The 22,299-nt window shown below is 31.0% G+C and overlaps 2 protein-coding genes across 2 annotated transcripts in view; both read right to left on the bottom strand.

Annotated features, from left to right (window-relative positions):
* Positions 1-3,724: 3,724 nt before the first annotated feature.
* LOC115244796 lies at positions 3,725-11,997 on the bottom strand. The gene is made up of 9 exons (XM_029822738.1): positions 11,830-11,997; positions 9,110-9,229; positions 8,588-8,705; positions 6,798-7,059; positions 6,557-6,673; positions 6,381-6,471; positions 5,954-6,099; positions 3,840-3,972; positions 3,725-3,775 (listed from the first exon to the last, which is right to left on the bottom strand). Exons 1-9 carry the CDS (start codon positions 11,995-11,997, stop codon positions 3,725-3,727), a joined length of 1,206 nt encoding a protein of 401 aa, XP_029678598.1.
* Positions 11,998-15,088: 3,091 nt separating this feature from the next.
* Positions 15,089-22,299, bottom strand: part of LOC115244801 — an 8,323-nt gene continuing 1,112 nt past the window's right edge. Inside the window, exons 2-8 of the mRNA XM_029822743.1 lie at positions 19,018-19,137; positions 18,684-18,828; positions 17,011-17,272; positions 16,762-16,882; positions 15,462-15,607; positions 15,206-15,338; positions 15,089-15,139 (exon numbers count right to left, since the gene is read on the bottom strand). Coding sequence (XP_029678603.1) covers positions 15,089-15,139; positions 15,206-15,338; positions 15,462-15,607; positions 16,762-16,882; positions 17,011-17,272; positions 18,684-18,828; positions 19,018-19,137 — 978 coding nt within the window. The remainder of the gene's footprint in view (positions 15,140-15,205; positions 15,339-15,461; positions 15,608-16,761; positions 16,883-17,010; positions 17,273-18,683; positions 18,829-19,017; positions 19,138-22,299) is intronic.

Raw genomic sequence — 22,299 nt, 5'->3', positions numbered from 1 at the left:
TTTCTTGCGACGTCTGGGACATATATGATAGTGAAGTAACGAAAGTACACACACCTCTTTTTTTCCATTGATCGACTAGGTATTTTATTCCTTTTCTTTTCTGGTGTAAATTTTAACACAAATTACATATAATTTCGTGTAAGGCAAGCTGATACGACTATACGACGCTATAAAGGTAGAATATCCATAGTTTAATAATGTTTCTCGCAATAAAGTCCCCAATTATGCGATCGATATGATAGCGGAGTAATTTCAAGAGGTGTTATTTAAGAAAATGAGAGAAAAAATATTTATATAGAGAGAATGTCTTGCGCGAAAGTCGCGCATGCGCATTCGCCACTTTCTTTGTACCGCAGATTTACATGTTTTATCAAGAGACACGGTAGTGTCTCGCGCCAAGTCACGCGAAACAAAGACCGCGCGTAGTAACAGCGAGGCACTCCGGGTATCTATACGCGAGTCGAATAGTTGAGAGTACCTTAGATTACCAGATCTGAATAACGGCTGATCCGATCGAATTCTTGATAAGCTTAATCGATAGCTTGGGTTCGATTTATATAAGGAAAGTGCCTTTATTTTCGCTCTGCATGTTCTATAAAACAAAGATATTACGAAGCAAAGTCGAAATGTGGAAATTTTCATGTAAGAAACGTCACCATCATCATCATCATCATCATCATCGTCGTCGTCGTCCCCTTTACCGCTATATATGTATACAAAACATGCATAGAATATAGTGGTATTATGCTACACGTATGGATACACGTACACAACACACATGCAATAATGGCAATGTATTCTTGTACGGTTGGCGTCTTTGACGAAAGATTGCGCTAATGGCGCTTTGTGATGTTGCTTGCATCCATACTTTTTTTTGACAGGTATAGGTTAAGTTTGCAAAATGCCGAGTGCAGTATTTGTATGCTTTCATTTATAAAAAAGTGAAGATGCAAAATTCTTCGTAATACTTGTGGATAGTTGGATCAGGTATATCTCATTTATATTAGAGAAAACTAAAACATTACAAAAGTAATTTATGCTACGTGTAAAAACAGAACAAAGTATCGCAATACATATATCTATAAGAAAGAGATGTGTGTATTCTATAATATGTTTATTATAAGATATGTACAGCAAATCCGACTTCACACTACATAAAATCAATTTACTTTCCATCTGCGAAATGATAAAACTTTTTATTAAAAGGGATTATTTTTACCTATGGATTGACTATGATAAATTGCAATTCAATTGCATTAAAACAGGTTTAATTATAACTTATGAAATCGTATAATTTCGGATCGAGATGGATGTATATCATCCAACATTAACCCGCCTGAAGCGTACTAAATTCGATTTGACTATTTTCAATCGGTTTTAATACCGCATTTTCGGTGCAGAAATCCCGATCGATTCGGATTACATTTTTTTTTAATCCGTTTTAATCGACCATTTTCGGCAGGGTTTGTATTAAAATAATTAAAATAACACTATTTTGTATAAAAGTTTTTTTATAGCAAAAGACGCTTATGCGCGTGCACTTGGCGCTTTTTTCACTTTTTTTTCTATTGTCCGCACTCATAAGGTACGTTTGGTCTTCGAGGCGAATGTCATTTATTCTTGAAAGCATCGGGCCTTTTTGGTACAGCTCGTACTATTTTGAACTAGTAATCAGATCTTTGTGCATGGTATATGATCATGGTATTAAACTTCTAATTAGTAATCGGCGCGATGAAAGTTATCATTTTAAAAGCTAAATATCGACATGTTACAATTATCAACTGTCACTTTATATGTTTGCATAAATTTTTATCATTTTGATCAACAAAAGACCTAAACTTAAAAATTCAAAGATGCTAACACTAAAGAATAATTTAGACATATGGAAATAGGGTAAATATTGACAAAAGGGGACACAGTTTCAATGACCTAGACCTTGACATATGTATATTATAGAAATTACTCTCCTGTGTAACCTTCAGAAGGTTTTAGCCGTCGTTCGTTGTTTACTAAAGAGTTATTAACAAATAAAGTTGACAATATAAAAGTGTGAATTTAATTCTATAATTTGAATTTGGTAATTATGCAGGTATAGAAAGCCATCTCCGATTTCGAAAATTTTGAAATATGTTACCAAGATCATCACCTTAAGTAATGTTGTGGAGGTTTCAACCAGCACTTGTTGTTTATTGAAAAGTTGTTAACAAAAGGATTTCCTCGATTTTCCATGAATTATATAATTTATTATATAATCATATGATTTTCAGACATCATGTACATTTAATAAAGCATAACTTAATACATTTATTTATAAAGCATAACTTAATTCATTTATTTATGTGTAGTAAATCGAACACATCGAGGGGCTCCGCCTCTCCTCCTACACCCCATCTCGAAAGAAACTAACCTAACCCAACTCACTTCTTAGAGATGAATCATTATTCGGGGTGAATTGTCCTTCTACAGAAAAATAATGTCAACAACTTAGTAAGAAATCTTTGAAAGACAAAATGCTGAATTTTTATTCAAAAGACTATACTTTTGATAAGCGTATTAATGGTTTTTTTTTCTTGGAATGGATGAGCAGATTATATCCAATAAATAATTAATTCAACATACTAATATTTTATTTTTGAACACCCTATATAATAATTTGCATGTTTATTTATATGTATGTGTGTAGTATGGATAAGACTATTTTTATAAACTAACATAAGTTTAATATCAAGTTTTTCATTATCAGACTATGTACAAACCTTGATTTTTACAAATCTTTGTTTATTAATAAATTTTTAATGGATAACGAACGATGGCTACAACCTTTTGAGAATTATTCAGGGCGATGACCTTGATAACATATGTCAAGGTCAAGGTCATTGAGGCTGGGTCCTCTTTTGTTAATATTTACCGAAAATAGTATTTGACATGTCTCATTACACAAATTGCATAAATCACGAAAAATCAAAATGCTTAAAAACGACATAACGTTAGCAAATCAATTAAATAATATATACATATATAATTATTAATTCTGTGTCATTTTTAACAATTATCATCTTTTCTAGCTTTACATACACAAGACATTTAATTATTAAGTTATATCCAAAAATAATATGATTTTTATTGAAGACGGTTTTATTTTTCAAATATTAATATTTTATTTGCATATAGGTCATTTATTATAAAAAATTTAAGCTATAAAAAAAGTTTGGCAAGCATTAATAATATATAAATTATTTATTAAAAGTAATGTGACAATACATGTATCGCAAGAGTTAAGATAAAATTTAAGAGAATAATTTAAAACAAAGTGTGTAAACTTGTATCAATGTTTTATTTCGTGTTTTATATTCAAATAAATCAAGGAATGCACAATTTTTTAATGTTTTTGATGAATTTTTTGATATTATTGGAAATATATGTAATATCTTTAATTAAATGTGTATTTTTTTTTTCTTTTTATATATCTTAATTATATGTATATTTGTTATAAATATAAATTTTTAAATATAATTTTAAATATATTTTTTAAATATATTTTGTATCTTTAATTAAATATATTTATTTTCATAGATCTCTTATGACTATTCAAATACAAACCATAGGATTAATAATAAACCAATTTTAACTTTTAAATGTAATATAATTCTAATATTGAGATTTTTAGTTAACTAAATTTTTGCCAGATTATAATTTATTCACTATTATTTTTCTTCTTACCTTATTATTGCGTTGAATATATTACAGTAAAATAAGAAACCGAAGTTTTCACCAACTGTAACATTTATTCGTAATTTGTTGCCTCGTATGTATATTTTGATAATATATTTGTTATTTACCGTGGCGAAACACTCCAACGATCCGACAAATAATCCACCGATACTTACAGTAAATTTTTTTGTTCCTTTTTGTAGCAGAAATAGTATCAGTTTCTGTATGTGTAATGGAACTTCATACCATTGAACGTCGTACCTACGCAATCATGTAAAGATAGCATATACGTATATTTCTAGGCAATAACATTGACCTCTTTGCATTTAATAAAACACGGTAAAACTGCATAATAACGGACTCAGGTCCAATGACCTTGACCTTAACATATGTTGTCCTGGGTATCCTCCAAAAAGTTTTAAGCGTCGCTCGTTGTTTATTAAAAAATTATTAACAAAAAGAGTTAACTAAATAAAATGTAATTTTTCTGATACCATGTACTTAAACTTTTCTTAAATATATTCACCTCACAATTCTTGTGTGGGTTGGAAAGTGTATGCATGGACACAATGGGTTGCGCCCCCCCTACGGGGGGGCTCCATTTTCGGAAGATATAACTTAACCCAAACCTATTCTAATTTAAAACTACAATTTATTTTGGGTTAGGTTATATCTTCCGAAAGTGGAGCCCCCCCGTAGGAGAGGGGCGGAACCCACTGCGTCCACGTATATACTTTACAACGCGAAGCGAGGTCTACCCCAATTCTTGTGTGGGTGAGAAAGTGTATATATGTACTATTTCCACATACATGTATGATAGATTTATACAAGTATGTTTCTAATAAAACAAAATTTAATTTTTATTTTAAGTAATTTTAATTTTTAATTTTTATTTTAAGTATTATTTAAAATTCTTAGCTGTTTTGAGAGTATACTTAAAAATGTGTAATATTACATATTCTATTTTTAATTTATATACATTTTAAATTTTTATTAAAATTTTTTACTAAACTCTAAAATATAATTAATAAAATTTTAATGGGGACCTTGCGCGTAACGTTTTATTAATATTCATACAACATGCCAGAAAAAGAACTTAATCTAATATTATTTTTAATAAGAACCCTTGCAAAAAAATATTATATTGCCAAAAATCGATTAAACACTATCGGTTTTCAACAGCTTTCAATCGTTTTTTCACCAATCATTAAATAGTTCAAACTCTTTTTTTTCTTTGTACTGGTATACACCACTAACCTATAAAATCTTACTTTATAATATTATATGTATGAAGATTAATGGAATCTTATTTCAATATTTCAACAACCTTACGCGCAATCATTTCACTTTTCGCGTATACTGAAAATATTACAAAATTATGAGATATCGTTTAAGATTAATAATTGAATTTGATGTGAATGTTTATCTATATCCAAATATTTTTCGGATTTTCTGCGGGATTCTATATAAAAAGAAAAAAGTTTGAACTATTCAATTATTAGTGAAAAAATGATTATATTTTTACATAATATTTTTTTTGCAAAAGTTCCTTATGAAAAATAATATTAGGAGTTTTGTGACATGTTGTATCAATATTAATACAACGTTACGCGCAAAGTCTCTGGGATGTTAATGGAATGAGTTTGGAGTGTTTGGACGAACATTTTCATGTCGCTGGGAAGTTGATGGCAGGTTTATTAATCTCCGTGGAATGTTACCGTCTTACAATTTAAGATGTGACTTTATTGGGATATTGGTGTGTCTTGAAGGCTATTATTCATCCATCAAAGCTCTATGAAATATCCATGATTATATCATATGATGTCCATGTGACATCTATGAATACGTCTAATGGATGTCGAATGGAAGTAAGAAATGCGGAATTGTGGATGTCTAGTAGATGTCTATAGGAGATTACATGGACATCTAATAGAGGTTTTGAATCTCCATGATGGACGTCTACTGGATATCCATTAGAGGTTTCTGTTCCGTGTGGGTATTAGTCATTTATGCCTTTTAATACTCAAAATAACTGCTATATTTTTAAAATTGTTTTTGTTAATAACTTTTTAATAAAAAACGTGCGATGGCTAAAACTTTTTGCAGGTTACTCAGGGTCATGACCTTGACAACATATGTCAAGATCAAGGTCATTGGAGCTGGATCCGTTATTATGCAGTTTTACCTAAAACTCTTTAAGATACGAGATTTCATACAATTTGTATAAAATAATGTCTCTTACACGATAGCAAAGAGATCATTATTATGATCTGTTAAATCCTGCGCAATATAATTGGCTACGAACATATATAGGATACAAATAGTTACAAATATAAAGGGAAGTAAGATTTCCTTGATATCACCTCCGTATGATGCGATTTGAAAAATCTAAAACACAAGATTGTGGTTGTAATGGATTTGCATCTGCATTTATTACATTTCCTGAACATTATTCACGATAAAGTTTATTAATTAGTGAACGATTATGATTGAACTGTATAAAGATAAAAATTGTATATTTTATAAAATTAAAGATATCAGCAAGAAAAAGAGAGAGGGAAAAGAGACAGAGAAGAAAGAGAGAGAGAGAGAGAGAATCACAATATAATGGAATATATTAAGTATTGTTTGTGAAAATAGTGGATATAGAAACTTAACACGAAACTTACTCGAAAAAGATTAAGACTCAAAGAGACCACTCCGACTAGTATTAAACTGAACAACATTTTCTCAATTTTGGATACTAAAAGTTTGGATAATCTTTAAAAACCATAAGATATTATTAGAAATATTATATACTTGTATATACGCGTATACATATATGTCGTCCAATACAGATACTAACTTCATAGCTTGCCGATGAATATCTACGGCACTAATTAATCCTTTCAATATTAAAATCTCATTTTTAAATTTATTATTTTTTAACGTATTAAGTTGCATGGCACGTTTAATACGATAACTGCAATTAATATATTTATCGAACAGTTTTTTTGCCTTTATGAAAGAAGCACTAAATTTGTTCAAGATAACAAAAGTATTTTATTTGATACGCGAATCTTCGTAATTCTATGTTCGTGTCTTACCTAGATATTCTAACCATACCACACATATGTTGAAAATACGCAATAAGCGTTGTTCCTATTCCCACCATTGCAGTTGCTCCGACGCAGAACGATATATTAATATGTAACAGAATCCAATAGAAATATGTTTCTTGATCGACAAAGTATTCCATTGTAACCGGTAAGCTATACGATCGAGATACGTTCATTGGTAATATAACATCGAAGATTCTCGACCATAACTCAAAAACTATAAGAGCACATAGGCTGCAAATACCACATACTAAAAGCGTTAGAGAGCAATTGTTATTCAAATTTTTGTCATACAATTTTCTTAAGTTAGTTCATGCTATTTCAAGTTCATTCATGCAACATAAATTTTAACATATTGATATTAATCCAACCATAGTGATATTAACCAATTAATCTTGTAATCGATTTTTATATTGTATAATAGATTGCATTTGAATCTTTTTTACAATTTTATTTGATTTATAGATATATGTATATGTTTGTACCTACTAGAAATATAAATTTAAAAAAAACAAATTGTGTTTTTATAAAATACAATTTTTTTGAAAAAACAAGCCTTGATTTTTTCTAGATATTTATATTTTTATTTTTTGGTTGTAACGATACGTTACTAGCCTCGCGGGCCGACCAGCCGCCCGCATTCTGAGGCTCGGCGCCTATGGCGCCCCTAAGCTCCCACACCCGTGTCTCGGCCCCACCATGGAGCCGCCCCACCACGCGCCGACTCGCGTGAGTGGGAGGCCGGCCGTCGGTATATAAGGCGCTCCGACGAGCGTAGCGTTACCAGTTCCCGATCCCGATTTCTGTCACGTACAACTCTCCGGATCCTGAACTGACTTTCGCGTTATACCAGGCTACGGGCTTCCCGTAGTTAGGCCGGGCTTCCCGGTTGCTGGGATGGCGCACCCTGATATCTCGCGTTACACCGGGCTACGGGCTTCCCGTAGTTAGGCCGGGCTTCCCGGTTGCTGGGATGGCGCATTCTGATACACCGCATTACAGAAGGCTACGGGCTTCCCGTAGTTAGGCCGGGCTTCCCGGTTGCTGGGACGGCGCCTCCTGCTAGTTGATAAGTCCGTACCGCGTTATACCGTAAGACCGTTTGTATATACCGCGACCTGTTTGTACCGTAAGAACGCTTGGTCTCCGCGTCCGCAGGGACTCTAGCACCGTTTGTATATATCGCGACCTGTTTGTACCGTAAGACCGCACTGTATATACCGCGCATTGTACTTGTAAAGTTAATTGAACGTAGTAGGATAGCCACCAGTGTCGCGCCGACTCCACCTTTACATACAGCCTTCAGACTATACAAGCGCGCTAGTCCTTCTAAAGCTTCCCAAGCTCCACGCGCACCAGCCAACGCGTAGAACCGCTACGGCAAACTTCTGTGCGCACCGCTCCCGCATGTTGCATTGTAAATAGTATAGCGTAATTGTAAATAGTATAGTATATATTTACTAACAAACGTTGAGAATAACACGCTTTATATATATATATATATATATATATATATATATATATATATAAAGCGTGTTATTCTCAACGTTTGTTTTCTATTAAAAAAAAATTTTTATGTCTTTGTTATTACTGATCATTATAAATGCGTGTGTCACAAATGTTTTGATAGACATAATTGATATATCATATATGCATATGTGATATTATAGAAAGACTGTTGCATACTCTATTCGACTTGATTTTCCGCTGAAACCTTGACAGCTCCTGCACGTTACAAAAGAAATGTGACCTTATTTGAAAATTTAAAAAGATCTTACTAGTAAGTACAGCGGTGCAACATTTGGCATTGCATCCATATGCGATTATGATAGCAAATTCATTTTTGTCTTTTAACTCATTATATATATGCTGTAGCTGCTCCAGTAAACCTTTTACCTGTTGTTTTGGACAATTTTGTACACCGCTTTAACATATATAATAGTGACATATTCAAAAAATTGTTTGTACAGAAATTTATTTGACTAAAATATTTTTCCTGTTTGTTGTATATGTTGTATTGCGTGCGTGCGTGCGTGCGTGTTGTATTGCATGTGTGCGTGTTGTATTGCGTGTCGTGTGTGTCGTGTGTGTTGTGTGTATGTTGTGTGTGTTGAGTGTATTGTGTGTGTTGTGTGTTGTGTGTGTGTTGTGTGTGTTGTGTGTGTTGTGTGTGTTGTATATGTTATGTATGTTATGTGTGTTGTGTGTATTGTGTGTGTTGTGTGTGTTGTGTGTGTGAATAAGCCGTCAACTCATAAGTTATCCTGTAAACATTCAACTTTTGTAAGCCACCTACTTACAGTTTCGATATTGGCATAGAACATATTATATTTTACCACAACGATAGCAAACATAGATGCGGAAGATAAAATTTTGACGACGAAATCCAAAGTACATTTATATGAAATAAATGGAGTACACTGTAAATATTAATTTTACTTACGAGTTTGCATAAAAAAATTATTTTTCTAAAGTCATAAGCGCGCAAGCACACAGGCACACACAAATTTTTTGTTTTGTGTTATTAAACCTATTTTAAATAGCTTTTATAATATTGTATTTGTTGAAAAATACTATTTATAAGAAAAATTATGTGTAAATGAATAATAAAAATATCAATATAGGTAAAAGTTTGCTTTCTCAATAACATAATAAAAATTTGTATATATATATACACTGTGGAATAATTAAGTTTCGAGACTTTCGTATAAAAGTTTAATTTTAATCGTACAAAGCTTAGACAGTTAAAAAGTTTCAATATAGTCACCGCCTAATTCGACACACTTATTGTTAGTTCAACGCATAGACATAGTATACCTAAACCGAGTGTTGAGGAGTGAGGGCCAAAGTACACGTAGAAAAGGACATACTCTGTTCCGTGCTCCTTGCGTTCTCTCTCGCTTGCATGTTGCGTAGCAAAAGAGTACGTTATGCTATGTGCGAGCGAGAGAGAACGCAAGGAGCACGGAACAGAGTATGTTCTTTTCTACTTATATCTTTACCCCTACTCCTTAAATAAAGGCAAACGCTCGGTCTAAATAACTATGTCTATGGTTCAACGTCTCCGTCATTGCTAGAGCTGCCATCTGTAATTATACAGACCTAGGACTGAACGGTTTAAAACCCCGGACTTTTCCAATTAAGACCCAGACAGCCATAATTCATAATGTGAAATTATTGCAACTGCTGATAAAGCGATAAAAACAGAATAATTTTTATTTTAATTATTAATAATCATTAATATTATGGATGTAGTTCCGAAAAGTACTCACCCCCGATTTTTTTGAAACTCATTCTCAATTATTCTTACGTATTTTGATGCGCTGATTACGAATATCATAGTGAAAATTGGCGACTATTTGATTTTCATGGTGAAAACCATGAAAAACCCATAAAAATTATAGTTTTTTACGCTTATCTCAGTAAATACGGAAAATCATGATAAATGTTTTAGATCTCACAGAGATAAACATTTTATGTCCTATTCATTTTTATCGTACGAATGATAGTTTTCGACAAAAACAATGGACTCTAAATCTTATATCTGTCCTCCCATCTAAGCATGTACTTTGCAGTACATATACGATTCCATATGGGTTTGCAACTTTCCACGCAAAGCAAGGTTCCACGCAAACCTATTCGTCTAGTTTTTTGGTAGTGGAGCCCTCCGCAGGAGGGCGGAACCCACTGTTTCCACGCATACACTTTTCCATGCAAAGCGAGGTTATATATTGGGACTTCTACGCAGTACTGTCAGCCTTTGTAGTTTCACCTATACAGCAATTGGTTTGAGATATATGTTTAACTTTGATTTTCTCAAAAACTATCACTTGTACGGTAAAAATGAATGGGACATAAAATGTTTATCTCTGTGAGATCTAAAACTTTTGTCTAAAACATTTATCATGATTTTCCGTATTTACTGAGATTAGCGTAAAAAACTATAATTTTTATGGGTTTTTCATAGTTTTCACCATAAAAATCAAATAGTCGCCAATTTTCATGATATTCGTAATCAGCGCATCAAAATACGTAAGAATATTGAGTTTCAAAAAAATCGGGGGTGAGTATTTTTCGGAATTTTATCCAATATTATTAATAATCATTATTATTAAGTATTATTAATAATAGTAATAATGTAAGACTACAACATTATTTTTTTCGCAGTCAATGATTCCAACGCCCTAAGGCTCCGACAATACCGCACGTACAATATACACAGACACAGCCTCAAAATATGACGCGCGCATCGTCTTGTGTCATCCGCTCAAAAAACCCGGACTACTTTAAAAAATCCTTCCGGACGTTCTCAGGAGCTCGAAAAACTAGGACAAATCCGGGGAAAATCGGACGGATGACAGCTCTAGTCATTGGTCAAAGCAGCAATGCAGCTCTGATAGTCCTCTGAAGCAAGCCCTTTCAAAATTTGATTCACGTTTTTTTTGTCACCTGTATCTTCGAAATGTTACTTTTATGCATAGCTGACTCTCCGTAGATTTGTTGAATCATTTGTAACGTTTCTGTTGGCGATTTCTCTAATTTAACGTAGAATTTAATGTTGGCGCGTTGTCAAGCGTTCCTTCCATTATACCGATTTTTAAATAAAATTTTGTAACACAAGTTCACGTAACTATATCTCATTAACTATTGAACTAAGTAATTTAAAACTTGCACCACGTGTTGAGTATTGAGTTGTGAATAACCTCCTAAAATGGTAGTACAAACGGATCAAACGTTCGGAAATGCGAAGCGAGTCTCGAAACTTAATTGTTCAACAGTGTGTATGTGTATATATATATATATATATATATATACATATATTAATTATTTAAAATGTAAAATTAAACAATAAGTGCAAACTTCTATGTGTGACTATATACAGTTATAATTTATAGTTAATATAATTTCCTTCTAATCTAAATTGTAAAATATATAAGTTACATATATAGTATAAAACTGCTTATTTGCAACATTTTCTTATACATATATTAATAATATCATTAGATATATTAGAGCTTGCCTGAAATATAAGACTTGTAGTTAAAATAGTAGACAAAAACTTGAATTGAAGTCGAGTGAAGTTCGTTTGTTTATAGGGCCATACGCCAATAGCGAGCAGAAGAATCCTATTCAGATTAAAATACTGAGTCTCGAGAGAGATCATTTTCCTGCGACGTCTGAGACGCATATGATAGTGAAGTAACGAAAGTACACACATCCCCTTCTTTTTCCATTGGTCGACCAAATATTATATTCTTTTTCTCTTCTGGCGTAAATTTTAACACAAATTGCATATAATTTCGTGTAATTCACAAAATGCCGATAGAACTCTAGAACGCGGCAAAAGTAGAAACACAGTTTAACAATGTTTTTCGCAATGAAGTCCCTAATCATACGATCGATACTTGATAGCGGAGTAATTTCAGGGTGTTATTTAAGAAAATGAGAGAAAAGATGTTTATAAAGAGAATTTCTTGCGCGAAAGTCGCGCATGCGTATTCGCAACTTTTTTTGTATTGCAGACTTACACCTTTCATTCTATTGTCCGCACTCATGACGTACGTTTGGTCTTCGAGACGAATGTCATTCACTCTTGAGAGCATCGGGCCTTTTTAGTAAAGCTCATATTATTTAAACTAGTGATAAGATCTTTGTGCATGCTATATCTGTTAAACTTTTAATTAGCAATCGACGCGATGAAAATTATCATTTTAAAAGCTAAATATCAACATGTTACAATTACCAACTATTACTTTGTATGTTTACATAATTCTTTATTACTTACGTCACTTTGATCAACAAAAGACTTAAATTTAAAAATTCAAAGATGTTAGCACTAAGAATAAATTAGACATATAAAAATAATATTTGACGTCACAGTTTAATTGTTTAATATTTGACGTGTTTTATTATTATTTATAAATCGGATATACGAAAAATCAAGATGCTTAAAAACAATGTAACGTTAATCAAATCTGTTATTTGATGTACAATAGCATATACAGGAAGTCCCATTTTAAATGCCGCAGGCAAATATTTCGAAAAATATGGAATATACGGAAAAATGTTTCAGACAAAAGTTGCTTGGTTTGAAGGGGGTTACATGATGAATGATAGACTTGACCTTGAGTGACCTTTTCAAGGCCAAGTCCCTGACCTAGCCTTCAAACCAAGCAACTTTTGTCTGAAACATTTTTCCGTATCTTCCATATTTTTCGAGATATTTGCCTGCGGCATTTAAAATGGGACAACTTGTATAATAGCTAATTTTATGTCATAATACGATAAAAAACTAAAGGCTCCGAAAAATTAAAACTTAATAATCAATAGAAATAAAAATGGTAATCAGGAGCCAGCACAATATATACGGCGCAAATGAATTTATTAAGACCTCAATGGTACAAAGATACGTGAACGTTTCGGTCCTTTTTTTGGACCATATTCAGCGCGTAAAAAATTAAGATATATAAGTAAAGAGACAGCGGAAATCGGTGTTAAAAATAGGAATCGATAATAAACTTGCAGACATATATCGGAACATATAAGATAAAAAACTAAGAAACTGTCATTGTAGTCAAGATGTTTGATTTTAACTACCTTCTCGTCTAGTCAATTAAAGATTTTATTGTATCTAGTTAATTTATTTATATTATTTTTATTTTTTATTTTTATTTATTTTAATTTATTGATTTTATTATCTGACATATGTTACAACGTGCTTTTTTATTGAATGTGCTGCATTGATAGTGCTCGATATATAGCGACATGCATTTTAATGCTACATTAACGGGTTTGGATGACGGATCTCATTCTATCCTATGTCCTACTCTACTCCACGGTCATCCAACTATGGAGGGACACGTCCAGTAGATGATGGGCATCGATACAAAGGTTTTCTGTTGACATGTTTTTCGGCGTTTTATCTTTGACTACAATGACAGTTTTTGAGTTTTTTACTACTATCTCATATGTTCCGGTATATGTCTGTGAGTTTATTATCAATTCCTGTTTTTAACACCAAATTCTGCTTTCTCTTTACTTATATATCTTATATAACTTCTTACGCGCTGAAGATGGTCCAAAAAAAGGACCAAAACATTCGCGTATCTTTGTACCATTGAGGTTTTAATAAATTTATTTGCGCCGTATATATTGCGCTGGTTGCTATTTCTATTTCCATTGATTATTAAGTTCTAATTTTGTGTGTTTTCTTTAAGAATAATCATCCCTTTTAGCTTTGCAGATACAAGACATTTAAATTATCAAATTGTACCTAAAAGTAATATGATTCTTATTAAAAACAGTTTTATTTCTCAAATCTTGATATTTCATTTGCACATAGGTCATTTATTATAAAAAAAAAAATAAGTTATAAAAAAGGTTTGGCAAACATTAACAATATATAAATTATTCATTAAAAGTAATGTCACCTTAAATATATCGCAAAAATTAAGATGAAATTGGAGAATAATGTAAAAGAGAATTTGAATCAGTGTTTTATATTTCGTGTTTTATATTCGGGTAATTATTCAGTTTAGCGTCCTCACCTCAAATATCGATGAAATTATGCTCATTCGATGCGTTTTTGCATAAAACGAAAGAATATAGCAGAAAAAGCGTCGCTCTGCCCCGCGAAGCGAAATATTAATAGTTAAAGTTGACGATTATTTAGGTTACAAAACCTGTCATACCGACGAAATGCAGCGACATGAGTATGTTCTATGACCACATGCGAATCGAAATCAAGTACAGGTACTGCCTGAAGACATGTTTCGTTTTTACATTGATGCAATAATTTTCTTTATCAATATTTACATCATTATTACACTTATTACACTTCATTGTATATGTTAAAATAATTTGGTACATTAATTTCGTTTTATGCAAAAACGCATCGAATGAGCATAATTTCATCAATATTTGAGGTGAGGACCCTAAACTGAATAATTACCTATATTCGAATAAATCAAAGAATACTCAATTTTTTGATGTATTAAAAATATAATTATGTAATATTTTTAATTAAATGTAATTTTTTTCTTTTAATATATATTTTATAAATATGAATATTTAAATGTTTTTTCTAAATATATATTTTTTATCTTTAAATAAATATATTTATTTTCGGAGATCTCTTATGACTATTGAAATACAAACTATAGGATTAATAATAAATCACTTTTAATTTTTAAATGTAATATAATTGTAATATTGAAGTTTACTTGACTAAATTTTTGCCAGATTATAATTTATTTGCTATTATTTTCCTTCTTACCTTATTATTGCGTTGAATATATGACAGTAAAATAAGAAACCGAAGTTTTTACCAGCTGTAACATTTATTTGTAATATGTTGCCTCGTATGTATATTTTGATAATATATTTATGTTATTTACCGTGGCGAAACATTCCAACGATCCAACAAATAGTCCACCGACACCTACAGTAAAATCTTTGGCCCCTTTTTGTAGCATAAATAGTATCATTTTTTGTATACGTAACGGAGCTTCATGCCACTGAACGTTGTATCTACGCAATCATATAAAGATAGATTGTATATTCCTACGCGACAACATTGACCTCTGTGCATTTAATCAAACATTCTTTAAGATGCGAAATTTCATACAATTTGTCTAAAACAATGTTTCTTACACAGTAGCAAAAAGGTCATTATTGTGATCTGTTAAATCCTGCGCAACATAATTGGCTATAAACATGTATAAGATACAAATTGTTACAAATGTAAAGGGAAATAAAATTTCCTTGACATCATCTCCGTATGATGCGATTTGAAAAATCTAAAACACAAGATCGCGGTTGTAACGGATTTCCATCTGCATTTCTTGCATTCGCTAAACATTTTATTCACGATCAAACTTATTAATTTGCGAGCGATTACAATTGATCTAATAAAGATAAAAATCGTATGTTTTACAAAATCAAAGATGTCAGCAAGAAAAAGAGAGAGAGAGAGTAAAAAGACAAAGAGAGAGGGAGAGAAAAGAAGAAAAAAAAACATACTTCCTTGATATAAAGTACACACAATATATCATGAAATATGTATTAAGTATTGTTTGAGAATAGTAGATATAAAGACATAACACAAAACTTACTAGAAATATTGATGCCAACATTATTTTGAGATGAACCGTGCCCATGTGCACACGATATTTCTTTTTTGAGAGAAGTTCAAAATTTTCGGGCCAAAAAAAATTGGGACAACAATTGAGTCGTTATGGACTTTTTCTACACAGAACATCTGCTTCAATAAATGCAGCATTGCATATTCTGTACATATTAGAGAGTACATCTACACTAGTTTTGATTGTCACTTTGTAGGCCGGAATATACAACCGCATTTGTTACTTTCCTTGTGTTGGAGCAAAACCGAGTACTTACATATCTCATGTAATGAAAAGAGGAAAAACTGTTATCCTGACTTTGTCTCTCTACAAAAAGTAGTTGGAAACGAAAACTAATACTCAGAAAAAGAAACCACTAAAAAAAAAAGCTTTTTGAGATCCCTAAAGTTAAAAAATTAAATAAGGAAGTCCTGCAGCAATGTCGAACAAGAGGATATCTTTATTTCTGATTTTTGTCAATACAATACATCTTTATATTGTATTTTGATTAAAATAAATCTAGATTTTGTAATTGCACGGTGTTTTACATGTTTTAAAATGGGTACCTGGTTTTACCCTACCGGTAGAGCAAAACCGGGTATTTTGACTTCTCCAAAAAATCTTATTATCATTGGTAACCAAATTTTTTTTTTCAGCAACTAGCGTCATTTTCTCACGGTTTAGGGTCCACTAAAGACTACTAATGGTCAGCAAAATTATTTTTACTCTGATTTTTTGTTGGAAGTCAAATCCAAAAAAGTACCCGGTTTTACCCTACTTTCCCCTATATATATATATTTATATTTATATATATCGCCGAATAGAGATACTAACTTCATAGCTTGCCGATGAATATTTACGACACTAATTATCCTTTGCAATATTAAAATTTCATTGTTAAGTTTATTATTTTTTAACATATTAATGTGCATAGCGCGTTTAATACGATAACTGTAATTAAAATGTTTATCAAACTGTACATTTTTTTGGCTTTGTAAAAAAGGCACTAGATTTGTTCAAGATAACAAAAGAATTTTATATAAAACTCGAAACTTTGTAATTCTATGTTTGTTTTTCACCTGGAAATTTTAACCATGCCACAGGTATGTTGAAGATACGCAATAAGCGTTGCTCCTATTCCTACCATTGCAGTTGCTCCGATGCAGAATGATACATTAAAATATAGCAGAATCCAATAGGAATATGTTTCTTGATCGACGAAGTATTCCATTGTAATCGGTAAGCTATACGATCGAGATACGTTCATTGGTAATATAATATCGAGGATTCTCGACCAAAACTCAGCGATGATAAGAGCAAATATGCTGCAAATAGCACATACTAAAAGCGTTAAAGAACAATTGTTATTCAAATTTTTGTCATATAATCTTCCTAAAGTTGGTTTATACTATTTGAAGCTCATTTATGCATTATAAGTTTTAATAAATTGTTATTAATCGAACTGATCGATTTTTATTTTGTGTAATTGATTGCACATTTGAACTTTCTCTATAATTTTATTCGATTTAAATATACTTGTGTGTGTGTGTGCGTGATTTTTTTGAAAAAAACAACAATTTTTGTTTTTTTATCCATTTTTTTTCCAAATATTTCCATCTTTATATTTTGATTATTGCAAGTTCATTTTTCGTTGTTTTTAATTTTTTGGATAAGTTTGAACTAACCACCATTATTTTAAATGTGGATCGCATTCCAATTGACTATAAAATTATGTAATTAATATTTCTATTTGGGTAAATTTTCCGAAAACAAATGAAAATTAAGGTTGAAGGAATTATCTGTATTATAAAAACACACAGTTTTTGTATGTATAATAATTTATAATTTTATTTGTAATTTGTAATTTTATTTATTTAATTATTAAATAATATGTAAATAATTTGTAATTTTTATTTGTTATATTTTTTATTATATTAACAAAAAAATATGACAAAAAATAATATTATATTTAGAAAAATAATAAAAAAAAACAAATTTGTTATCTTTTAATAAAAAAAGCATGTTTTTTCACCGTTTGTTTTCTATCAGAAAAAAAAGTTTTTTACATTCCTATTTATTACCACAAAAGTCTCATTAATTCATTAAAATTATTTTCCGAAAAGATAAATTAAAAATATAAGAACTTTAGTTTTTTATTATATTAACAAAAAGATATGAAAGAAAATAATATTATATTTTAAAAAATAACGGAACGAAATTTTTTTTTTATGAAAAAGTTTTTTTTCAATGTTTGTTTTCTATTAGAAAAAAAACTGTTTTTTTACATCTCTATTTGTTACAAATCATTATAAATGCGTGTGTGTCACAAATGTTTTGGTACACATAATTCTTCTTCTTCTTCTTCTTCTCTGATATGGCTGGGAGACTTTCCGAAAGGAATTGTCTATACACCATTAACTAGGTATAAGTATTAGATAGGATAATATATGATAAACTTAATATAGGTATTAGATAGGATAATATATTATAAACCAATATAAACATTACATAGGAATATTTGTGAAAACCTCTTTTTGAGTCATATGGGAGGATGGGATCCGAGCGGAATCGACCCTGGAATCTCTCGATTACCAGCCTAGCCTGCGACTCTACGCCCGGCGCCACGCATCGCCCCACACATAATTGATATATCATATATATGTGATATATAAAGAAATTGTTGCATATTGTATCTGAATCGATTATCTGCTGAAACTTCGACAGTTTTTACGAGTTAAAAAGGAAGCGTGACCGTTTTGAAAATCTAAAAACATCTTATTCGTAAGTGCGGCGGTACAACGTTTGGCACTGCATCCATATGCGTTTATGATAGCAAATTCATTTTTGTCTTTTAACTCATTATGTATATGCTGTAACTGCTCCAGTAAATCTTTCACCTGTTGTTTCGGACAATTTTATACACCGTTTTTATATATAACAATGACATATAAAAAAAATTGTTTATACAAAAGAATTTATTTAACTAAAATATTTTTCCTGTTTGTTGTATGTGTTTAGTGTGTGTGAGTAGCCTTCAACTTATAAATTATTCCGTAAACTCTCAACTTTATACGCTATATACTCACAGCTTTGATATTAACGTAGAACATGATATATTTTATCACAAAGAGAGCAAAGAAAGATGCGGAAGATAAAACTTTGACAACGAAATCCGGAGTACATTTTTGTGAAATAAATGGTGTACACTGTAAATAGTAATTTTACTTACAAGTTTGCATTATAAAATTATTTTTCTGATGTCATAAACGCGCGCGCACACACGCAAACACAAATTCTTTATTTTATGTTGTTGAATCTATTTTAAATAACTTTTATAATATCATATTCGCCAGAAAATACTATTTAAAAAAACATATTATATATCAATGAATAATAAAAATGTTAACATAGATAAAAGTTTGCTTTAAAATGAATTGAAATCGAGTGAAGTTCGATTGTTTATAGGGCCATACGCCAATAGCTAGCAGAAGAATCCTATTCAAATTAAAATACTGAGTCTCGAGACAGATCATTTTCTTGCGACGTCTGGGACGCACATGATAGTGAAATAACGAATGTTCGTTACTCGAACACATCCCCTTCTTTTTCCATTGGTCGATCAAGTATTTTATTCCTCTTTTTCTTTTTGGTGTAAATTTTAATATAAATTGCATATTATTTTGTGTAATTCACAAAGTGCCGGATACAACTATAGAACGCGGCAAAAGTAGAATATACACAGTTTAACAATGTTTCTCGCAATAAAGTCCCTAATTATGCGATCGATTTGATAGCGGAGTAATTTCAAGGCGTTATTTAAGAAAATTGGTGTTATTTAAGAAAATATATTTATAAAGAGAATTTCTTGCGCGGAAGTCACGCATGCGTATTTGCCATTTCCTTTGTACCGCAAATTCACACGTTTCATTCTATTGTTCGCACTCATAGCGTACGTTTGGTCTTCGAGACGAATGTCATCCACTCTTGAGAGCATCGGGCCTTTCTGATAAAGCTCCTACTATTTAAACTAGTAATCAGATCTTTGTGCATGATATATCTGTTAAACTTTTAATTAATAGTTGACACGATAAAAGATATCATATTAAAAGCTAAATATCGATATGTTACAATTATTACTTTGTATGTTTACATAATTTTTTATTACTTACGTCACTTTCATCAACGAAAGACTTAAGTTTAAAAATTCAGAGACGCGTCAGATATCAGTTCAGATAGCACGTCTTTGAATAAATTAGACATATGAAAGTAATATTTGACGTGCCTCATTATATAAATTGCATATCAAAATACTTAAAAACAATATAACGTTAATCAAATTTGCTGTTTGATATATAGCATATGCTTTGGGGTTAAATGGCCAAACTTGAAATATGAATTTAGGACCTCAAGACAAAAATAATTTTCCTTTGGACGTATGCTCGCAAAAGTTTCGTTCAAGAGATATTGACTTCTTAAGTTACAGAACTATAGAAATGAATAATGTCGAAATGTCTCTTTTTTTGTTTTGAAGATGGAAGGCCATTAACAGGTTTATGTTTGCACTGTAAACAAAACTAAAACAAAATTGACAATCATTAAAACGGAGGATAGTGGAAATATGCAAAGAAATTACAGACGCACAATGTCAGTCAGCCATTCGTTCTCTCATCGATAGGTTCAATGCTTGTCCCCGGACTGGAGGCCATCATTTTGAACAAAACATTTCATAATTAAATTTTGATTACTGTAAAACAATAAAAAGGATAAACTTAGATTATTTCGATATTATTCATTCCTATAGTTCTATAATTTAAGAAGTCAATATCTTTTGAACGAAACGTTTGCGAACATACTTCCAGAGGAAAATTTTTTTTTGTTTCCTAAATTCACATTTCAAATTTGGCCATTTAACGGGAGCACCCTGTATAATAACTAATTTTATGTGTCATCTTTAGGAATAATCATCATTTTTTAGGTTTACATACAGAAGACATATAAATTATCAAGTTATACCTAAAGGTAATATGATTTTTACTGAAAACAGCTTTATTTCTCAAATCTTGATATTTCATTTGCACATAGTTTATTTATCGTAAAGAAAATTAAGCTATAAAAAAGTTTAGCAAACATTAACAATACATAAATTATTCATTAAAAGTAATGTGACAGTACGTATATCACACAAGTTAAAATAAAAGTTGAGAATAATGTGAAATTAAATAAATATATATCAATGTTTTATATTTGATTCAAAGTTTATGATGTATTGAAAATGTGACATTTATGTAATATCTTTAATTAAATATATGTATTTATGCTTGGGTCGTTCACGTCAAAACCGGAATTTAATTTATAGACAGGTAAAGAAACAAAATTATGATGAATAAATAATATTTATTTTTCAATGTGATTTCCGTTTATATCACAGCATTTTCCCCGAAAATGTACCACTGTAACACACATCTCCGAAAAAACCAGGAAAGAACTACAAACATTCAGATTTTCATCTGTTTGGTCCCTTAAAGGAACATTTGATAGGCGCTTCAGTCAGAAGATGAGTTTAAAACGTGTGTATTACAGTGGTTCAGACGTCAGGATAAATCCTTCTATTCTGCTGATATTAACGCATTGGTACATCGATGCTGTGATGTAAATGGAGATTACTCTGAAGAATAAATGTTCTTTACTGGTCATAATTCTGTCTCTTTACCTATTTAAAAATTAAATTCCGGTTTTAACGTGAACGACCAAGTGTTTTCGGAGATCTCTCTCTTATAACTATTTAAATACAAACTATGGGAAACTAATTAATAATAAACCACTTTTAACTTTTAAATGTAATACAATTGTAATTTTGAGGTTTATATTTAACTAAACTTTTGTCAGATTATAAATTACTCGCTATTATTTTTGTTTTTACCTTATTAATGCGTTGAATATATGACAGTAAAGTAAGAAATCGAAGTTTTCACCAACTGTAATGTTTATTTACAATACACAGTGCATTTAAAAAGTTCGGGGACTGATTATTTTCTGGACGTACTAACTGCGCTATCTCTTGGCCTACACTGGATCTAGTTACTGTAATGCCTCTTGAGTTTGCCATATTTTTTTGCCACCATTGAATCAATAGTTTAAAGTTTGCGTACGTTCAAAATTTTTAAAAATTTTTAACGTTGTCATGATTTTCAAAATAAAACCTTGATTAAGTTTTGTTTTAAATGTGGAAAAACTGCAACAGAAACATACTAAATGATGCAAGATGCATTTGAAAAAGATTGTCTAGCAGGTAGTAAAGTGTTCTTGTGATATGCACGATTCAAGAGTGGCCGTGAAACGCTTGAGGATGATTCGAGAAAAGGACGCTC

The sequence above is a fragment of the Formica exsecta genome, unplaced genomic scaffold (assembly GCF_003651465.1).
Source record: "Formica exsecta isolate Colony F162 unplaced genomic scaffold, ASM365146v1 scaffold87, whole genome shotgun sequence".
Taxonomy (NCBI): Eukaryota; Metazoa; Arthropoda; class Insecta; order Hymenoptera; family Formicidae; genus Formica; species Formica exsecta.
The sequence above is the reverse complement of the archived record's forward strand: the minus strand, read 5'-3'. Positions and strand labels throughout refer to the sequence as shown.

Excerpts from the sequence above, each read along its gene's own strand:
- LOC115244796 (XM_029822738.1), bottom strand. The coding sequence starts at position 11,997 with ATGCGTCTCAGACGTCGCAGGAAAATGATCTCTCTCGAGACTCAGTAT. Across the intron at positions 9,230-11,829 it reads CTACAAGTCTTATATTTCAG|TGTACTCCATTTATTTCATA; the intron begins GCAAGCTCTAAT and ends TAATATTTACAG. Across the intron at positions 3,776-3,839 it reads CGTTGGAGTGTTTCGCCACG|TTGGTGAAAACTTCGGTTTC; the intron begins GTAAATAACAAA and ends TAAATGTTACAG.